The following is an 18451-nucleotide window of genomic DNA, read 5'->3' on the forward strand; positions in this document are numbered from 1 at the left end:
ATGGTTGTATGTTTAACCGCCTTTTAACTGTCTACTCCATCTTGTCCATGTTTGATCAATAAAGATAATTTGCATTTATAAATGGATTCCATGATTGTTATATTTGTATAATGGTGGGGGGGGGGGCAAAATTACAATCTGTCCACATTGGGTCCTGTTCATTGATCAGGGGTATAGTTTATTTTAAAATATGTAGTCATTATATGAATTATTTGGATAATACTGGTTTATACCTCCCCTTTGTATCAATGGTTATCATATACTTTTATTGCTGAAGTGAGTGCGCGCGCAACTGTTGAGCCATTACTTAAAATGCTGAGACAAGATTATAGCCAAGCTGCAAGTATACCGAGCAGTGACTTAACAGGACATTAAACAGATTAGTGTTTTTGGTGATGTCAGATTCACTTTAATGCTATTAAATCACATTTTAAACCCTGTGAAACTTATCTTTCGCCTGAAGGAAAATCCCTTTAAGATAACAGATCCGCTTAAAGTTCTTAGCAAAATATAAAAATCTGCCACTAAGCTCTTGTGCAATACCCCTTACAGCAAAATGAGGATATAGTGGCAGGCCTCTTTCTAAAGTTCATATTTTTTCAGGTAAAGTACATGATTTACATAAAAAAAAAATTTGGCATTTCCCATCTGATTGAAATAGATTCATTTGCAAATACTGCTTTTCACTTAATATAAGTCCAAGGTTGTTAATAAAGTAATTCCACACTAAAAATACTGAAAATGTTATTAGCCAGGTTTAGTTAAAGCACAAAAAAAATCCAGTGGCACTGGATTTACTTTCAGAGTAAATATATTTATATATGTGTATATTTTCATTTATTTTTTTTTTAAAAAAGCAGATTTTATTTTTGTCATTAAAATTTAACCATAGAAACCACACTCTTAGAAATGAGGAAAGAGGATTTCTGTTAAAAAAAAAAAAAAAAAAATACAACACCTGAAGATCAGTTATTCTGCATTCAGGTGACAAGTTACCAGTAACCGTCATTAGAAAATGTTATTGCTGTAATTCCCAAATCAGGCCTATTAGAACACAGCTTAACCCATATAATGAAAGCTGCCAGTCTCATTCTAGTAAGGATGCGAGTCATTCTACCCTCTCACTTCCTAATAAGCAGACGTCTCCTTCCTAAACCGTGGAAGCCATACGAATACACACGCATACAACTGCTGCATACAAGATTGTCTCCTTTTAAAGTGCCGCACAGCCCACAGCACAATGTGAACACGCCATGTAGTCAACAATGTATTTAAAAGACATGGAGTTCACAGGATCTAGTCAAAGTCAGCCTTGGAATGCCAACTCTGAAATGATAAAGGGCCTTCCTAAAGGGAACAGTTTAGGAGGTCAACAATCAGATCAGCACCTTACAAAGAAATGCGAAAAACAGATGAAATGAGTAAGGATCCCCAGCCTCCATACTTCCGTCTCTCCCAAAGTCCATATGTTTATCAACCACCCTGGCTGCGCACAAGAGCCGCTCACACCCTCATAGCTGAAAGGTTTAGGTACAGTGCAGTGCTCTAACAGAAGAGCTTGACAAAGCAGTTCTGGCAATATGGCTTGTCGTTCTGCTCCTTGAAGGTTCCTTTGTTGAGCTGCTTAAGGCAGAAGGCACAAACAAAATGCTCTGGATGGAATTTCTTCCCCATAGCGGTGATACAGCGGCCGGTGATTGGCTTCTGGCAGCCTGAGCAGAGTGAACCACGACGCTCGTGGTAATGCACCTCACAGTATGGTTGACCATCATGCTCAAAGAAGCTTCCATTCACAAATGGGGTAAAACATTCCTGGGAACAAAAAGTATTTTGGAATGATTAACATAAAATCTATGTTCTTGAAACAGCCTTGCCATTTTTGGTGCCTTTATAAGCAAGTATTTTTTTCATCAGTTATAACCAAGTGAATTTAAAGGAGTTGTCCAGTTTTGGGAGTGGGCGGTCACGTGACAGCAAGTATTCAATCTGTAGAATTCCAGCCACATTCCGACTAGAAGTGCACAGCCACACTCAATACATGTGACCTCATATATACAGATTGAACATTTGCGGTCAAATGACCATTCACTCTTGCCACCAGCACCAGAGAATTCAGACCGTGTGAACACACTGAGGATTCAAAAGTCTGCAGTCATATAGACTTTCATCCCAAACCTGGACAACCCCTTTAAAAAGTAATCACCGTTTTAATTTATTTAATAAATCAATCGTACACACAAAAATAAAACAAGCTTGCAATATATCTTATCTGAGAAATTGCTCCTCTCCCCTCCTAGATGGGCCATCCACTCAATTCATGGGTGAAATCTGTCTTCAGTGAATACAGATTTTCCCTTTTAATGAGAAAGGAGATGGCAGTAAAATTCTCTGGGTGATTGGGGTGAGGAGCTGGAGGCAGGCACAGACATTCTGCTGTAATTTCTCCTGAAAGAATAGTTACAGTTCTCCACAGAACTTTATCAATAGCAAAGGTCATCTTTTATCTTAGTAATGGGGAAACCTGTAGTCATTGAAGTCAGATTTTCCCTGAGAATTTTGAGAATGAAAGATCAGTCCTGGCGGGAGAAGAAAAGTGAATTTTTTGAATTACTCTTTAGTAATTAAGATATTCGATAGGTGTTTGCATTGTCATACTGCACTGGCATCCTGGGATCAAATTCGACCAGGTGCATTATTTGTAGGCTTTTCCCTTTTCCTCAGATTTTTTGATTACCTCTCCAACTCCAAAAACATATCTATAAATTAAATGGCTGTAGAGAGTGCAAATGCGAATCTGACTCAGGGAAAATCTATTGACTGAAGGGAACAGGGGCTGTGATGACAAATCACAAGAGGCCTGGGAGATTGAGGGTTCTGCGCAGGATCTTAGTTGTTCCCAGCATTGCGCTTCTCTGGACAGAGTTCAGATGTTGCTCCTGGGATCTGTTGTAGCCATTCTTCCAACTTAAGAGGTCACTGCTGCAAGTGCTCCTATCACCACTGGAATCACTGTTGCCTTCACCTTCCACATCTCATCTTATCCAGTTCTCCTTTGAGGCCCTGGTATTTCTCCAGCTTCTCATATTCCTTCTGATGTTGCTGTCACTTGGCACTGCCACATCTATTATCATTGCCTTTCATTCTCCACCACTTTTTCTGGGGTCTCCCACCTGGACTTAGGAGGAAGTAGCCCATATGCTGTGCAGATATTCCTGTATACAATTCCCGCTACTTGGTTGTGGCGTTCAGTATACGCTGTTCCTGCTTGCATTTTGCATCCTGACACTGTGTTGGATGGTTTCTGAGGTTTCTTTGCATAGTCTGCACCTTAGGTCTTGTCTTGTGTGGTAGATTCCTGCTTCTATGGATCTGGTACTTAGTGCTTGCTTTTGTGCTGCTATGATTAGTACCTCTGTGCTGTCTCGGAGTCCAGCTTTCTCCAGCCATAGGTAGAATTTCTCCATGTCAGCTACCTCCATTATCTGCCGATGGTACATCCCATGCAGCGGCTTGTCTTGCCATGGCGCGTCATGTTCCTGTTCTTCCTTACAGATCTGTTGTTGCTGCCTTAGGGTTTCTCTCAGTATCTCATCTTTTGGTGCTATTTTTCTGATGTATTCCTGGATACTCCTTGTTTCATCCGTGATGGTGGCTTGGATGCTTATCAAGCCTCGACCACCCTCCTTTCTGTTGGTATACAATCTTTGGCTGCTAGACTTAGGGTGGAAACCTCCATGCATTGTGAGGAATTTCATGTCTTCACATCTGCAGCTTCCATCTCTTCTTTTTGGCCAGCACACAATGCCAGCAGGGTATCTGAAAACTGGCAAGGCATATGTATTGATGGTGTGGATTTTATTCTTCCCATTGGGCTGGTTCTTCAGGACCTGTCTTACCCTTTGATGGCATTTGGATGCTTCTGCTTTCCTTGCCTCCTCAGCATGGTTACCGTAGCCCTGTGGGATGCCGAGGTACTTGTAGCATGTCTGTACATATGCTATGTGCCCAGCTGGTGATTCCACGCCATCAATCTTGAATACCTTGCCTCTCTTTATTACCAACCAGCCACACTTCTCTAGTCCAAAGGACATCCCGATGTCTTCACTGTAGATCCTTGTCAGTGAATTGATGTCTCGTTAGTTTTCCCCATACAACTTGATGTCATCCATGTAGAGGAGGTGGCTGATGGTTATAGATAGATTTTCTTTTTCTAGAAATAGGTTCCAAAACTTCACGTTAAAAAAAAAAAAAACCCTCTGCATGAACATATTCTTAAACTACATGGATGAGAATGCATAGCTAATTACATGCCCTTTTATAGTCTCAAATTTTCCATGTTGGTGTTAAAGTAAAAAATATGGACAAACAGTGTCCTTTTGCTTATTTTTGACAAATGTATGCTTACCCTACAGACAAAGCACTCTGGATGCCACAGTGTGTTAAGCGCAGAGATATAATTCTCAAGGATCGCATGGGTGCAGCCACCACACTTGGGAGCAAACATGTCAAAATAATCCTTACGGCAATAAGCCTTCCCATCCCTTTCATGGAAACCTGTAAATCAAAGCCAAATAAGACTGATTAAATATACAAGCGCAGAAACACATTGGATTTAAAGGGAACCTGTCAGCAAGGTTTTGTTAGCTCATCTGAGTGCAGCGTAAGGTAGGAAGAGACCCTGAATCCAATGTATCACTTAGTTTACTAGGCACAGCAGTTCTGACACAGAGCTTTTAGATATAGCAATTGAGCAGAGCTGAGAAAGATAACTGTGCCCACACCAGGCCCTATGTACATTGTCTATAGACAGTGAGCTGCTTATTACAGGAGGGGGCGGAGCCAGATTAGGTCAGGTGCACATCAGACCTGGCAATGATAATCTCCTAGAGAAAACTTTCCATGTAAGTAAACAGCACACAGCTAGATAAGTGGCACATTTTTGAACTAAGCGCTTTAACCCATACCTCATGCCATCCTCAGATCACATAGCAAAAACCGTCTGACAGATTCCCTTAAATGATTTCCTATGGTGTCGTGTTGCGACCTGCAACATACAGCACTAGAGTCGCAAATGCTTACAAATGTGTGTTGGCTTTTCTATCATTGACAGCAATTCGCACACAACACACTTGCCATATACAGTTGTGCTCATAAGTTTACATACCCCGGCAGAATTTTGGTTTTCTTGGCCTTTTTCAGAGAATATGAATGATAACACCAAAACTTTTTCTCCACTCATTGTTAGTGGTTGGGTGAAGCCATTTATTGTCAAACTACTGTATTTTCTCTTTTTAAATTATGACGACAACCCAAAACATCCAAATGACCCTGATCGAAAGTTCACATACCCTGGTGATTTTGGCCTGATAACATGAACAGAAGTTGACGCAAATGGGTTTGACTGGCTACTAAAGGTAACATCCTCACCAGTGACCTGTTTGCTTGCAATCAGAGTGTGTGCATAAAAGCTGAGAGTTTCTGTGATCCAGACAGACTCTTGCATCTTTCATCCAGCCACTGACGTTTCTGATTGTGAGTCATGGGGAAAGCAAGAAAATTCTCAACGGATCTTTGGGAAAAGGTAGTTGGACTGTATAAAAATAGTAAAGGGATACAAAACGATATCGAAGCAATTGATAATGCCAGTCAGCAGCATTCAAACTGTGATTAACAAATGGAAAATCAGGGGCTCTGTTAAAAACAAAACCACGTCAGGTCGACCAACAAAAAATTTGTCCACAACTGCCAGAAAAATTGCTTGGGATGCAAATAAAAACCCGCAAATAACCAGCTGAAATACTGGAGTCTCTGAAAACTAGCAGTGTGGCTGTTTCAAGATGCTTCTTTTACACTTACCAGGTTTTTTGTGGCCCGTTATTGTGCAAGGTCTGCCGCAATAACGGAACGCAAAAAACTTGTGGATCGCCGTTTCCAATACTATAGAAAAGTATTGGAAAGAAGAAAACGGCGTTCTGCAAAACCGTAACTTCCGGTTTTGTGGAAGTCATTAATTTTCTATGGGAGCAGTGTAAGTAAGCCGTGAAAAATATCGAGCAAGCTCGATATTTTTTCACGGCCGTATATACGGCCCTCACGGCCATACGGAACACGGCCCTCAGTAGAATTTTTGCGGCCCAGTTTTGCGGTCCCATAGAAATGCATTGGGGCCGCAAAAACGTGGTCACAATAACACGGTAAGTGTAAAAGAAGCCTAAGGAGACACTTGAAGAAAAATGTGCTGCATGGTCGAGTAGCCTGAAGAAAGCCATTACTGCACAAATGCCACAAAGTATCTCGCCTACAATAACAAATAACAAAACAGCACAGAGACAAGCCTCAAAATTTCTGGATCAAGGTAATTTGGAGTGATGAGACCAAAATTGAACTTTTTGGCCACACCCATAAACGTTAGGTTTGGAGAGAGGTCAACAAGGCCTATGATGAAAGGACCACCATTCCTACTGTAAAGGTGGATCGCTGATGTTTTGGGGATGTGTGAGCTACAAAGGCACAGGAAACTTGGTCAAAGTTGAAAGAAAGATGAATGCAGCACGTTATCAGCAAATATTGGAGGTTGCAATCATCAGCCCGTAAGCTGCGCATGGGACATACTTGGAAGTTCCAACATGACAAAGTTCCAAAACACAAGGCCAAGTCGACCTGTCATAGGCTACAGCAGAACAAAGTGAAGGTTCTAGAGTGGCCATCTCAGTCTCCTGACCTCAATATCATTGAGCCACTCTGGGGAGATCTCAAGCGCACAGTTCATGCTAGACAGCCAAGGAATTTACAGGAAATTGAAGCTTTTTACCAACAAAAGTGGGCAGATTTACCATCTGGGAAAAGAACCTCATCCACAATCACCACAAAAGACTTCAAGCTGTCGTTGATGTTAGAGGGGGCAATACACAGTAGTAAGAAATGGGGTATGTGAACTTTTTTCAGGGTCATTTGTATGTTTTGCGTTGTCATTATTTAAAAAGAGAAAACACACTAGTTTGACAATAAATGGCTTCACCCAACTACTATCCATGAGTGGAGAAAAAAGGTTTGGTGTTATTATTCATATTATCTGAAAAAAGGCCAAGAAAACAAAAATTTTGCTGGGGTATGCATGCAAACTTTTGAGCACAACTGTACTTCCAAGGAAAGCACATGCAACTTATTTGCAACTTGGCTGTCTTAATTAAAATCACAGCTCTAAACAAGTCACAGCTCTAAACAAGTCGTAGATCTAGTGCAAATATTTTGCTGTGTGACTTTTCGGAAAATTGCAGTTGCGTGACATGTCACCTTGTAGCCTCAGCCTAAGGCTTTCATCTCATTTTCACTTTTAAAATAAATTACATGTCACTGAAAAATCAATAACCTCCTCCACCAATCCAAAAAAGGGATAAAGTCATCTCTAATCATGCTGAACCTCCTATGCAACTGTACGTATGTTTCATTTGTCCTTATGCTGCTATATAATTTGACAAATCAAACTTTATATTGGAGAAACTTACTAATTTATAAGACATCAAACTAAATGAAAGATTAACTGGCAAACAAAAAAAATCAACTTTCAATAGATGCAATTCAACTGACACTTAAATCACCAGTTAGCCAATATTTATTAAGTTAAAAAAGACCTGTCACTTAGTCAAAAGTGGATAGATTTTTTCTTTTCTTTTATTCCCCTCTGCTACCTTGAAAATTCATTTTTATCTATATCTAAAAAAAAAAAAAATCTGCTATACGGCTCCAGAGATGTGGGCTTTTTATTTATTTAGAGCTCAACTACATGGTCTTTAGAGGGTGCATTTCTTACAGAATTCTTTGGTGACCAGTTATTGTAATTATTGTGAGCCACAGCCCCCTTTTAAAAATCATACAAATTAGCAATATATAAAAGGTCTATATCTCTAGAAAATTAAAAAAAAAAAAAAAAAAAAAAAAAAAATACTCAAGGGAACAGCAGGCATAAAAGAAAAAAATGGTCACGTTTCACATGGTGACAGGTCCTCTTTAAAGCTGACAATCTCTAGATCTTTGCCAGTGCATTTTGCCAACATTTTATCAATTAATAGGGGAATGGAAAAAGTCAACCAGGATATTTTCACCAACGCTGCATGGTTGCAGTCACTGTAAGTATCTGTTCTACAGGTAGGATGTTATAGTGCAGAAGTTGATCAGATTGAAACACATTTTTGTTGGAAAAGTTTCAGCAAAATTTGCGTTTTATTCATTGAAATCCCTGGTGTTAAGTATACACGAGTCCAGTCAGTGGTTCTGCTCAGTGATTGACAGACTTCCCTGAATTACTGTGCATGCAGAAAACTCTCAATCATTAGTAGGACCACCCATTGGATTCATATGTAAACAAAAACACCTGAAATTTCAATATATAAAATACAAATCATATTGAATATTTTCCATCAAACCTATTTTTTCTCATCTTCTCAATTTTTATACCATGTTGTTCACATATCAGACATTCTGCACAATGAGACCGCTGAAACAACCCCTTATTAAATTCAACAGTGCAAAAGTATACATTAAGAAAAAAAAAAAAAAAATTGTTATACGTGCTTCCCGGACCAGGGCTGCTCCTCCTCCCCACTCAGCCTCACCTTTAGGGTGTTTGCACACGCTGCGGATTCTTCTGCGGTTCCGCAGCGGTTTTGGCCGCTGCGAGTCCGAAGCAGTTTTTGCTGCGGTGTACAGCACCATTATTCCCTATGGGAATAAAACCGCTGTGCAGACGGTGCGGATTTTTCCGCGCGGTTTTCAAACTGCAGAAAGAATTGACATGTCAATTCTTTCAGCGGATTCCGCTGCGGTTTGCCATCTCCTCCATTGTGGAGATGAAAAACCGCAGGGCAGAACTGCAGGCCAATCCGCAGGTAAAACCGCAGGTCTTTTGACCTGCGGATTTACCTGCGGATTTTACAAAATCCGCGCGGCCAAATCCGCACCCCAATCCGCAGCGTGTGCACGTACCCTTAGTCTCCTGACAATGTCACTTGACTACTGCAGCTAATCAGCGGCCACATGGAATTGTTTATGTCAGGAGACCATTGGGTGACATAGGGGTCAGAGCACAAGAGCGGCACCAGATCAGGAGGCAAGAATAGATTTTTTTCATTTGTGCAGCAACCTGGAGCAATTGATAAGTGATTGTCTAGTAGTGGACAGCCACCTTAAGTTTGGCAATTAAAAAGTGCACATATGAGATGCATATATGTGTACTTTCTAGGCAACAGTCTTGTTTGGTTACAAATCACATTTTTTTTCCAACGCAGAGTAACATAGCAAGACATTTGTCCTTCCAGTTCAGCCTATATTCCATCAGAATAAATCCCCAGATCTACGTCCTTCTAAAGAACCTAATAACTGTAAGATATTGTTACGCTCCAGGAAGGCATCCAGGCCTCTCGAACCCCTTGACTGAGTATGCTAACTGCATTACCTTCAGGTCCAAAGAATGCCCCGCATTGCGCACAGAAGAAATGCTCTGGATGCCATGTTCTGTCCAAAGCAGTCACAACTTTCTGAAAATAAAATAAGACAGATTAGCTAATGTAAAAAAAACTATAACATGCTATGCCACAGACAGTACAGAACACTTACATCCAGTATGGGTCCGTTACAGTAAAAACATCGAGGGGAGAAAAGATTGTGATAATCTTTTTCACAGTATGGCTGCCCATCTCGTTCAAAGAAGTTGCGTGATCCAATTTCCTCTTGGCAATGTGTGCACACAAAGTGTTCTGGGTGCCAAGTCTTTCCCATGGCCGTAACAACCTGACAAGAGCAAATGTCATCATTACACACTACAATTAAACCAAATGTTTTACCCCATCACCAGAATGAGACATTTACCTGGCCGGCAATCGGTTTCTTGCAAGCGCCACACACCCCCTTAGCCACTGTTGCCACACCCAACTTATTTAGGTCGGACTGCAGACTTCCCAGCATATTGTCTAGCTGACTGCCAGGCTTCGGAGCACTGGAAGGAGGGGAACTGTTCACGGCTTTTCCTTGGCCTTGTGCCATAAACTATCAAAAACAAAAGGAAGAGGCAATACATGTTAAATACTACGTTCCCTGACTCCAATGCAACATCCCAATCAACAGGATACATTGTTAATCATATCAGACTAATTCAGATACCAAGGGGGTTTCATTTGTGGAAGTCAGGAACCTAGAGTTGACATTGCGGTAGTCACAGTCAGGCATGAAATGCTCCTCTTGCGGAGGCCACACAGAAGACATTGGAGGAATAGGAACCAGTGACTGGAGACCAATACAAAGAGTGGAAACTTAAAAGACTGACAACTACCTCATGGCACAACATGCTGACTCGGCATGCAAAAACTAACAAAAACCACTGTGTCTTTCATGCACCATCTGTCCCCAAATGGTGACAAAACTTTTTTTTAAATATTACCAATCTATAAAAAAAAAAAAAAAAAAAAAAAGACAGAAACCAAACTTATTCAATTCTGTAGTACTGAAAACATTGACAACACCGAGCACACAAATAAACCTGCCTTATCAGAGAAGGATCGGCTCAGAGGAGGGCGTGCAGTAAGCGCTTTGCCACTAGAATAAGCAGCAGGACAGATCATCTGCAAGAAGATTATAGTTGCTCTTCTAGTACAAGTAAAAAATTAATGCGCAATTCCAAAAAGATCCAAAACACAACAAGGACATGGACTCACGAGACCCAAATCACGCCGACAACCAAAAGACGTCTTGCATTCAAACTAACCGTGGAAACATTTTCATTCCCTGCCTGAATAGGTGGAAATAGTGGATTATCTTCTGTCTGACAACCTACAGATACATAAGATTTTGGAGAAGGCAGTGTTCTCAATGGAGCAGGCGTCCCCATCACTGGCAGAATGGGCTCATTCTGATAAAGGTTCCTAAATTCTTCTTGAGGTAAAACAGCTCTAGATAAGTCCTGGTAATCATCACTATATCGTTTCCACGAAGAAGGTGGCTGAGGAGGAAGTGTACTTGATGTAGGCGTGTTGTGCAAAGGAGGTGGGATTGGGGGCAATGGAGGGGCTGGAGGGGGGAGTAACGATGAGATGGCAGCAGAAGTCGACGTAATTGGAGGTGGAAGTGCCGGGGATGTAGATTTAGACACAAGTCTTGTTGGCTGCAATGTACCAGAAGGAGAAGTGGTAATTGATAATGTTTTTCTCATGAGCTGTGGGGAATCTGGAGGAATAATTATCTAAATAAGATGAAAAGGAAAAGAAAAATACATATCAGTTTAAGATGGAAAAGAAGTGTATTAGTATGTAGATAAAGGATAAGAGAATAATACAAAGAGAAAAACTCATGGAAAAGATACACATTAGATAGCTGTCAACAGAAAGCGGTCAGTCAACAGCCATCTCTCCCGTCCTGCCCATACACATGTATGCTTGGCTAAGCTGAGCGTACATGTATTCTCAATAGGAAGAGTGAATGAAGTAACTGCCTGAAACCTCAAAAAGTGGCTTAGCTACCCGAGAATAGAAGGGTTGAGTTGGTAAAATCCAATGGCCTGATCCATATATCCCACATGCCATTCAGAAACAGCCAAAAGCCTCCATAAACATTAGATGATAGGCCTAACACATGGAAATAGACGATACATCAAATAGGCATAGCACACCACAAAGGCCATTAACTATAAAGCAAATTACGATGGAAAGTAGATATCTATGCTCAGAGAGCGTCTTCATGTGATCACAGCTTACATACCTTGTATATGTACATAAATTGTGTACGTTATTTTAAAAGTGTTCAACCACCCAGATATTAACTAAATTATGTTTTACAAGTATTAAATGATCAATGAATAGACGTCATTCACAAACGCTCCCATTAACGAAGGAATCCATAATGGTCATTCATTGGGCAGACTAACACTACCTTCTCTATTCTCTGCTCAGACGTCCGTAAATTTTTAGCCGGCTGAGATGTAATGATCACACCCTCTGTAAGCCAGTTATCCTCTGGAATCTTGCTAATGTCCGGCTTGTCAATGCCAAACCGCCCATGCAACTCTTCAATGAGGCGGTCTTGGGATGCACTCTTGTTGTATATAGCTGGTCCAAATTTCCGCCGAGGAGAGAGGTCCCGAGACATTGGATGAATGTTAGGGGATTCTTTAGTTCTTTTAATCACTGACTTCATCTGAACAAACAACAGACTGTTACTTGTCAAACTACACTATATGGTCGCTGCTTTACACTCCAATACCACCACCACACGTCGGTTCATAAGTTCAAGGGCAAAACTAGTTATTCGAAAACACAGCAGAACATGTTAGATTTAACCTCTTCTAAAAACTATCTACCAGATGAGCAATAAACGATGCATATATATTTTGCATGCAACTCCAGTAAGGGAAACGTCGGACATGCACTTGGTCCATGCACAGGACAATATCCACACATCACATGCTTGCCTGACGTGAGGCAGAAATCCGTGGAACCTCTTGATATATAAGGTTGTCCTCCGTCCAAGAACTGTCAGATTTATTGGGGTCAGGATGAAATCGAAATGTTGAATCTTGCTCCAAGTGTCCATTTGAAGCAGTGCTGTCTACTAGTTCAACAGGAAATTCTGCAGATTTGTTATCAGTCAGATGCTTCCTTTCAGCGCTCGTTACAGCAATTTCTAAGTTTTCAATGGATGAACACTGAGGCTTGGATATCGCAGTTAAGAGCTTTTCTTCCATCTGCTCTACATTATCACAAGGTTTCAACATAGAACTGTTTTCTTCTTGCGTCCACTGACCATTAATTAAATCGTCAGACTGGGCAACATGGGGCAACTGTGAGAATTCTACAGGATGGACATCAAATTCCTTCAGCTTTGTCTGAGATTTCTTGTAAAAACTTGGAAGATAAATGTCCGTTCTTTGACTGTAAGCATTGAATGGGGTGATCACTGGCTCCTCTTTAGGGGCTAAATCCATCTGCAAGCCAAGACTAGGAAGAACAATGCCTTTTCTAAGAGGAGCTAATGAGGCAGGATTTTCATCCTCATCAATATGTAGGTAAACGGCAGGACTACAGGGTGTGACAGTACCAAACCCACTCTCCGGTCTTGCATATAGATGGGTGCTGCAAGCAGAGCTTGGGGGTGTTGTAGGGTTACTCTTGAACGGTTTTGAAATAGTCTCCGCGCAAGTATGACAAGTCTATTAGAAGTAGGAAAAAATCCAGGAAACAATGTGTAAAGAAAAATATATTAGTGACTCTAAAACATGTGACCCAGAGTTTACCAACGCTTATTAAATTTAGGCTACATGTACATTAAGTTTACTGTCTACACTGAGTACATACACATGTGAAAAAGCTTCTGCCTTTGTTGCTGAACATATTGGTAAAAATAAAGGAAACCAAACAGTAAGTTTTTTGGTGTTTTTTTTACACTATTTTGAGCCTACAGGTGAACCCACAATGTAGGCTTATTACAACATCATCGCAACCCAGGCTCTTAATATGTAAACTGAGCCTTATCTAGACAAAATACAGTATATACTTATGTATAAGCCGAGATTTTCAGCACATTTTTTGTGCTGAAAACGCCCCCCCTCGGCTTATACACGAGTCATTGTCCAGAAAGCCGGAGGAGGGGAGCAGCGGCAGCTGTGACAACATATTCACCCTCCTCGCGCCATCACTGAACGTCCCTGCATCTCCATTGTCCCGATCTGGCATTTCTTCCCCTGTGCTGAGCGGTCTTGTTTTACCGCTCATTAAGGTAATGAATATGCACGCGTCTCCACTCCCATAGGCGTGGAGAGCATATTCATTACCTTTATGAGCCGTACCATGTGACCGCTGAGCACAGGAAGACCTGCCTCGCCGGGACAACGGAGATGCACGGGCGTGCGGCGGAGAGCCATGCATACAAGGATAGGATGGGGGAGCCCAGCCATGCATACAAGATGGGACGGGGGTAGCCAAGCATACAACAGGGGGAGCCATACAGAGCAGGACAGGGGGAGTCAAGCCATGCATACAAAATGGGACAGGGGGAGTCAAGCCATGCATACAACAGGGGGAGCCACACATAGCAGGACAGGATGGGGGGGGGGAGCCACACATAGCAGGACAGGATGGGGGGGGGGGAGCCACACATAGCAGGACAGGATCGGGGGGGGGAGCCACGCATAGCAGGACAGGATCGGGGGGGGGGGGAGCCACACATAGCAGGACAGGATCGGGGGGGGGGAGCCACACATAGCAGGACAGGGTCGGGGGGGGGGGGGGAGCCACATATAGCAGGACAGGATGGGGGGAGGGGGGGGAGGCCACACATAGCAGGACAGGACTAGGGGGGGCACACATAGCAGGACAGAGATGAGGGGATAATGCATACCCGGTTTATACTCCAGTCAATAAGCTTACCCAGTTTTCCGCGGCAAAATTAGGTGCCTCGGCTTATACTTGAGTATATACGGTAATTATCGTTCATCCAAATAGGAATACAAATAAACAGAAGCACTGAGGACCAAAGCAAACCATTGCTCCACATTTAGACTCCATTACATAGATTATATATAGTCTCCAAAAAAATATGCCAATTTGGAGGACAGCTATTACTCTGAACTACTCCATACATACACATGCTCTTTTCAGTCGAGTGTTCATGTGAAAAGCAGAAATTTCTGACTGTTTTATTCACAGGGGAGAAAAGAACTAATCAAGCTCAACACGATCCTTTTTTCACTCTAACAATGGGTAGTCAGGATAACTCCATATAGGGCATCTTTATTTCATGTTGCACTGGTTCTGAGCTACTGCAGGTAAAGAGAACCTGTCATCTGATCCATGCTGTCACAACTGCGGGAGGCATGAATCAGAGCCTAGCATGACAACTGCAGTCAGGTAAAACCAGGGCTGTGGAGTCGGTAAGCCAAACCTGCGACTCCGACTCCTCAATTTCCCTTACACCGACTCCGACTCCAACTCCGACTCCCACACATATTGCTTATATTTAAGTGAAAAATGTATTGTAGTACAATGTGAACCTCAGACATTTAATCATTTTTATGATCCAATAATCAAGATATTTAGATAGAACAGAATATATATTGGTGTACTACCCGGTTTTCATTCTTTTTGGTACAGATACGATATGGATAGACAGATATGGATAAATGGATAGATAGAGCAGATTTCTAGTCTGCTTTTGCTATTGAGTAACATTATCTATGAGCTCAAAAACCTTTCAGGTGATGCAGTTTTTTAAAAAGATGATCAACTTTTGCAGCTGAAAAACGTATCCTCAAAAAACACAGGAAAAACGCTGTGTGTGAATGTAGCCTTAGATCAGGAATATAACAGCCATTTATAGGACATTTCATAACTTTCCCAAACTCCTATGAAAAAATATTCAGCACATCCTGCATTGAATTACTGTACCCAATTTATTATATATTTTAGGAGTCGGAGTCGGTCCATTTTATACCGACTCCAACTCCACCAAAATGAGCACCGACTCCGACTCCACAGCCCTGGGTAAAACCCTGGCATGGCAGCGATAATATGGTTTAATAGATCAGCGAATCAGTCTAGTCTCCGGCTATGGCCCACAGCCAGCTCCATTCAGCACTGCTGCAGTTGATTGACAGGTCTCTCAGCATGTACACACAAGATAGAGATTTCAGTCACCTACAGCAGCGCTGGAAAGAGTCGGCCAGAGGCAGCACTGGTCTCCAGCCAGATCTTTAAAGTATAATTTCTCTAATCTGCTGCAACGTTTTAAAGAGAACCATACCAAGCTCTGATTTATGCTGTCACAATTTCTCTGTATTGCTGGTGCTAGCGAGCGCTCATAACCTTATGTGATTCGCAAACTTGTGGTCACGTGCCACCTTGGCTCATCCAACTTCTCTCAATTCACTTCTATTAAGAGTAGCCAAAAGAGTCTAGGTGGCATGTGACTGCAAGTACGCAAATCACATATGTGTAGTCACGCTCGCTCCGGCAATACTAGGAAATATTGACAGTGCGCGCACAGCCCTTTGTCACGATTTAGCAGTCACATACAATGACTTCAGACTTTTGTCCCAATGACTATAAAAACAAAGAAAGGTGACAAATCTCTCTAACAATCATAATATTTTAAAGAAAACAAAATAAAAGATTATGCGATTTTAAATAATATTTAGCACCTTTCTTCTTTGTGTTAGTAACCACATCCGGCAATCTGTCCCAAGCCCGGACAACCCCTTTAAGGGATACGCTCATTTATAGTATAGTTTACATTTCTACAGAACCTAGATATGTGGTAAAAAGAAAAAATCTCTAACAAGCACGACCATAAAGCCAGAGTCCTTCCCACTGAAACGGAAGTAATTTACACAGAAAGGTATGTAGGTTACACAAGCATCTTCAGCTTCCAATATAATCTTCACTAAAAGATAAAGCTTCATAAAATGTTTGAGGCACAAATCAGTATCTTTGTTAAATGTCTGGTCTCAACCAAAATAAGAGTTAAGACCTCTGTGCTCTGAACACACCGCTGCTGCATTCCTCAGATGACTATAGCTAACAACCGCACCCTGCACAATAAAAGGAATAAAGCATAAATACCAATGGAGGAGGGAGGTAAGTCCAGCACCAGGAGCAATAGTCACCTCGTTAATGATTAACAAACATCACAAGAATTTCATAAACCACAGGAGACAACTGGCTGATTTTTCTTGAAACTAAGTAAAATAAATAATGTATAATTATAAAAGGGTGTAGGAAACATGAATCCAAAGTATTAGGCCATGTGGACACGCTGCGGTTTTGCTGCGGTTTTGGCCCTGCAGAACTGCAGCAGTTCCGCAGACATGGTACTTTACCATGTTAGCCTATGGGTTTTCAAAACCGCTGTGCTCACGCTGCGGTTTTTTACCTGCGGAAAAGCTGCGGGGTTTTTTCCGCAGCATGTCAATTGTTTCTGCGGATTCTGCTGCGGTTTCACACCAAACCGCAGCAAAACCGCAGGTCATTTTACCTGCGGTTTTATCTGCGGTTCCACGGGAAAAAACCCGCAGGTGAATCTGCAGTGTGTGCACATACCCTTAAAGAGGATCGGTCACCAATTCATGTTTAATTGGACATACGATGTAATATTGGCAGAATAAAATAAAACTTTAGGCTTTTTTTTATGTTGCCTCTCCGTTGCAAAGTATATGGTGCCTATTGAGTTCAATTTTAAGTCCAAGTGGGTGTTACCAGGAAGTTTTTACTGTACTTCTTCCCCCTGTATGAGGATAACCAATCACAAGCAGGCTGCTACATTTGTGAAGTACAGTAATTTAGCCCTCCCTCAACACATTCAGGAGAAAAGAACACGCTCAAATAATAGCTTACAGCAGGAATGTCACTGTGAGGCATATTATGACTGACAACCCTGACCTTACTTCATAGTTATTAAACGTTGAAGTGAACAGCAAACCACATTGTCATTACCGACACCTTTGAGCTTTCATCTCCTGGCAGACCGTATGAGGGAAGGGGCAGTACAGCAGAGCTTAGATTTATCACATTAAAAACCCTTCTGTCAACTCTCCTTTTATACTGCTGCCGCCTCTGCTGTACTGCCACTCGTACCACACGGACTGCCAGGAGATGAAAGCTCACAAATGTCAGGCTGTCTGTCATTACATGCCTCAAAGTGAAAAACTTGTGCTAACCTATGATGTGGAAGTGTCCTTTCTCCTGAGTGTTGCTACCTGCTTATAATTAGTCACATTACACAGGAGGAATAAGTACACAGTGAAAACTGTGATGTCAACTTGGACTTTAAAAAAAAAAAAAAAAAAAAAAATCACTCATTAGGTGTCAAATACTTTGATTGCCAATATCTCTAACAAAAAGGTAAAAAAAAAAAAAAAGGTTTTTTTTTTGCTCTGAAACCACTATCACATTGGGTGTCACGTTCCATGTGAAAGCTAGTGAAAGGCCTTTAAGCATAAGCTCACAATTATTGACATTTGCTTGGAGAAAAGGCCAGCACATAGGTGGGTGAAGTCCGTCATGTATCAGTAGCAGAAAGTGCAGTTCATGCCCCAGTTAAGTGTAGGTAAGAATTAGCTACCTTGAAATCAGAGAGAGAAGCCATAAGTTCATCCAGTTCACGTGTGGCAGAGGAGGCTGAGATTCTTGTCTGCTGCTGGCTGGGAGTGACTCTTTGAGAGCTGCTCATTTCTCCTTGAGACACAGTGACTGAAGGGCTGCAATGGAGTAATGTTGCTTAGTATTAAAGAATGAGATCCATGTGATAGAAAATATTAAATATGAATATCAGAAGGGAGGGAGTCAGACACCAGGCACCCACAATAATCAGCTGCTCCACGGCTGCCAGAAGTAAGTCGTGTAAAAAGTCAGAACACCAAAGTGCATTACAGCAGGACTTGGGTACTGGAGGTCAGCTCCACTAACTCAAGTGGTAG

The 18451-nt window shown here is 41.7% G+C and overlaps 1 protein-coding gene across 1 annotated transcript in view; it reads right to left on the reverse strand.

The window, feature by feature from the left end:
- Window positions 1-387: 387 nt before the first annotated feature.
- PXN (paxillin) overlaps window positions 388-18451 on the reverse strand; it is a 41468-nt gene continuing 23404 nt past the window's right edge. The window contains exons 6-11 of the mRNA XM_073582734.1: window positions 18097-18232; window positions 9865-10041; window positions 9613-9786; window positions 9452-9533; window positions 4406-4554; window positions 388-1812 (exon numbers count right to left, since the gene is read on the reverse strand). Coding sequence (XP_073438835.1) covers window positions 1546-1812; window positions 4406-4554; window positions 9452-9533; window positions 9613-9786; window positions 9865-10041; window positions 18097-18232 — 985 coding nt within the window. The 3' untranslated portion in view covers window positions 388-1545. The remainder of the gene's footprint in view (window positions 1813-4405; window positions 4555-9451; window positions 9534-9612; window positions 9787-9864; window positions 10042-18096; window positions 18233-18451) is intronic.

Source organism: Dendrobates tinctorius, unplaced genomic scaffold (assembly GCF_039654945.1).
Source record: "Dendrobates tinctorius isolate UK_male_01 unplaced genomic scaffold, ASM3965494v1 ptg000073l, whole genome shotgun sequence".
NCBI lineage: Eukaryota > Metazoa > Chordata > Amphibia > Anura > Dendrobatidae > Dendrobates > Dendrobates tinctorius.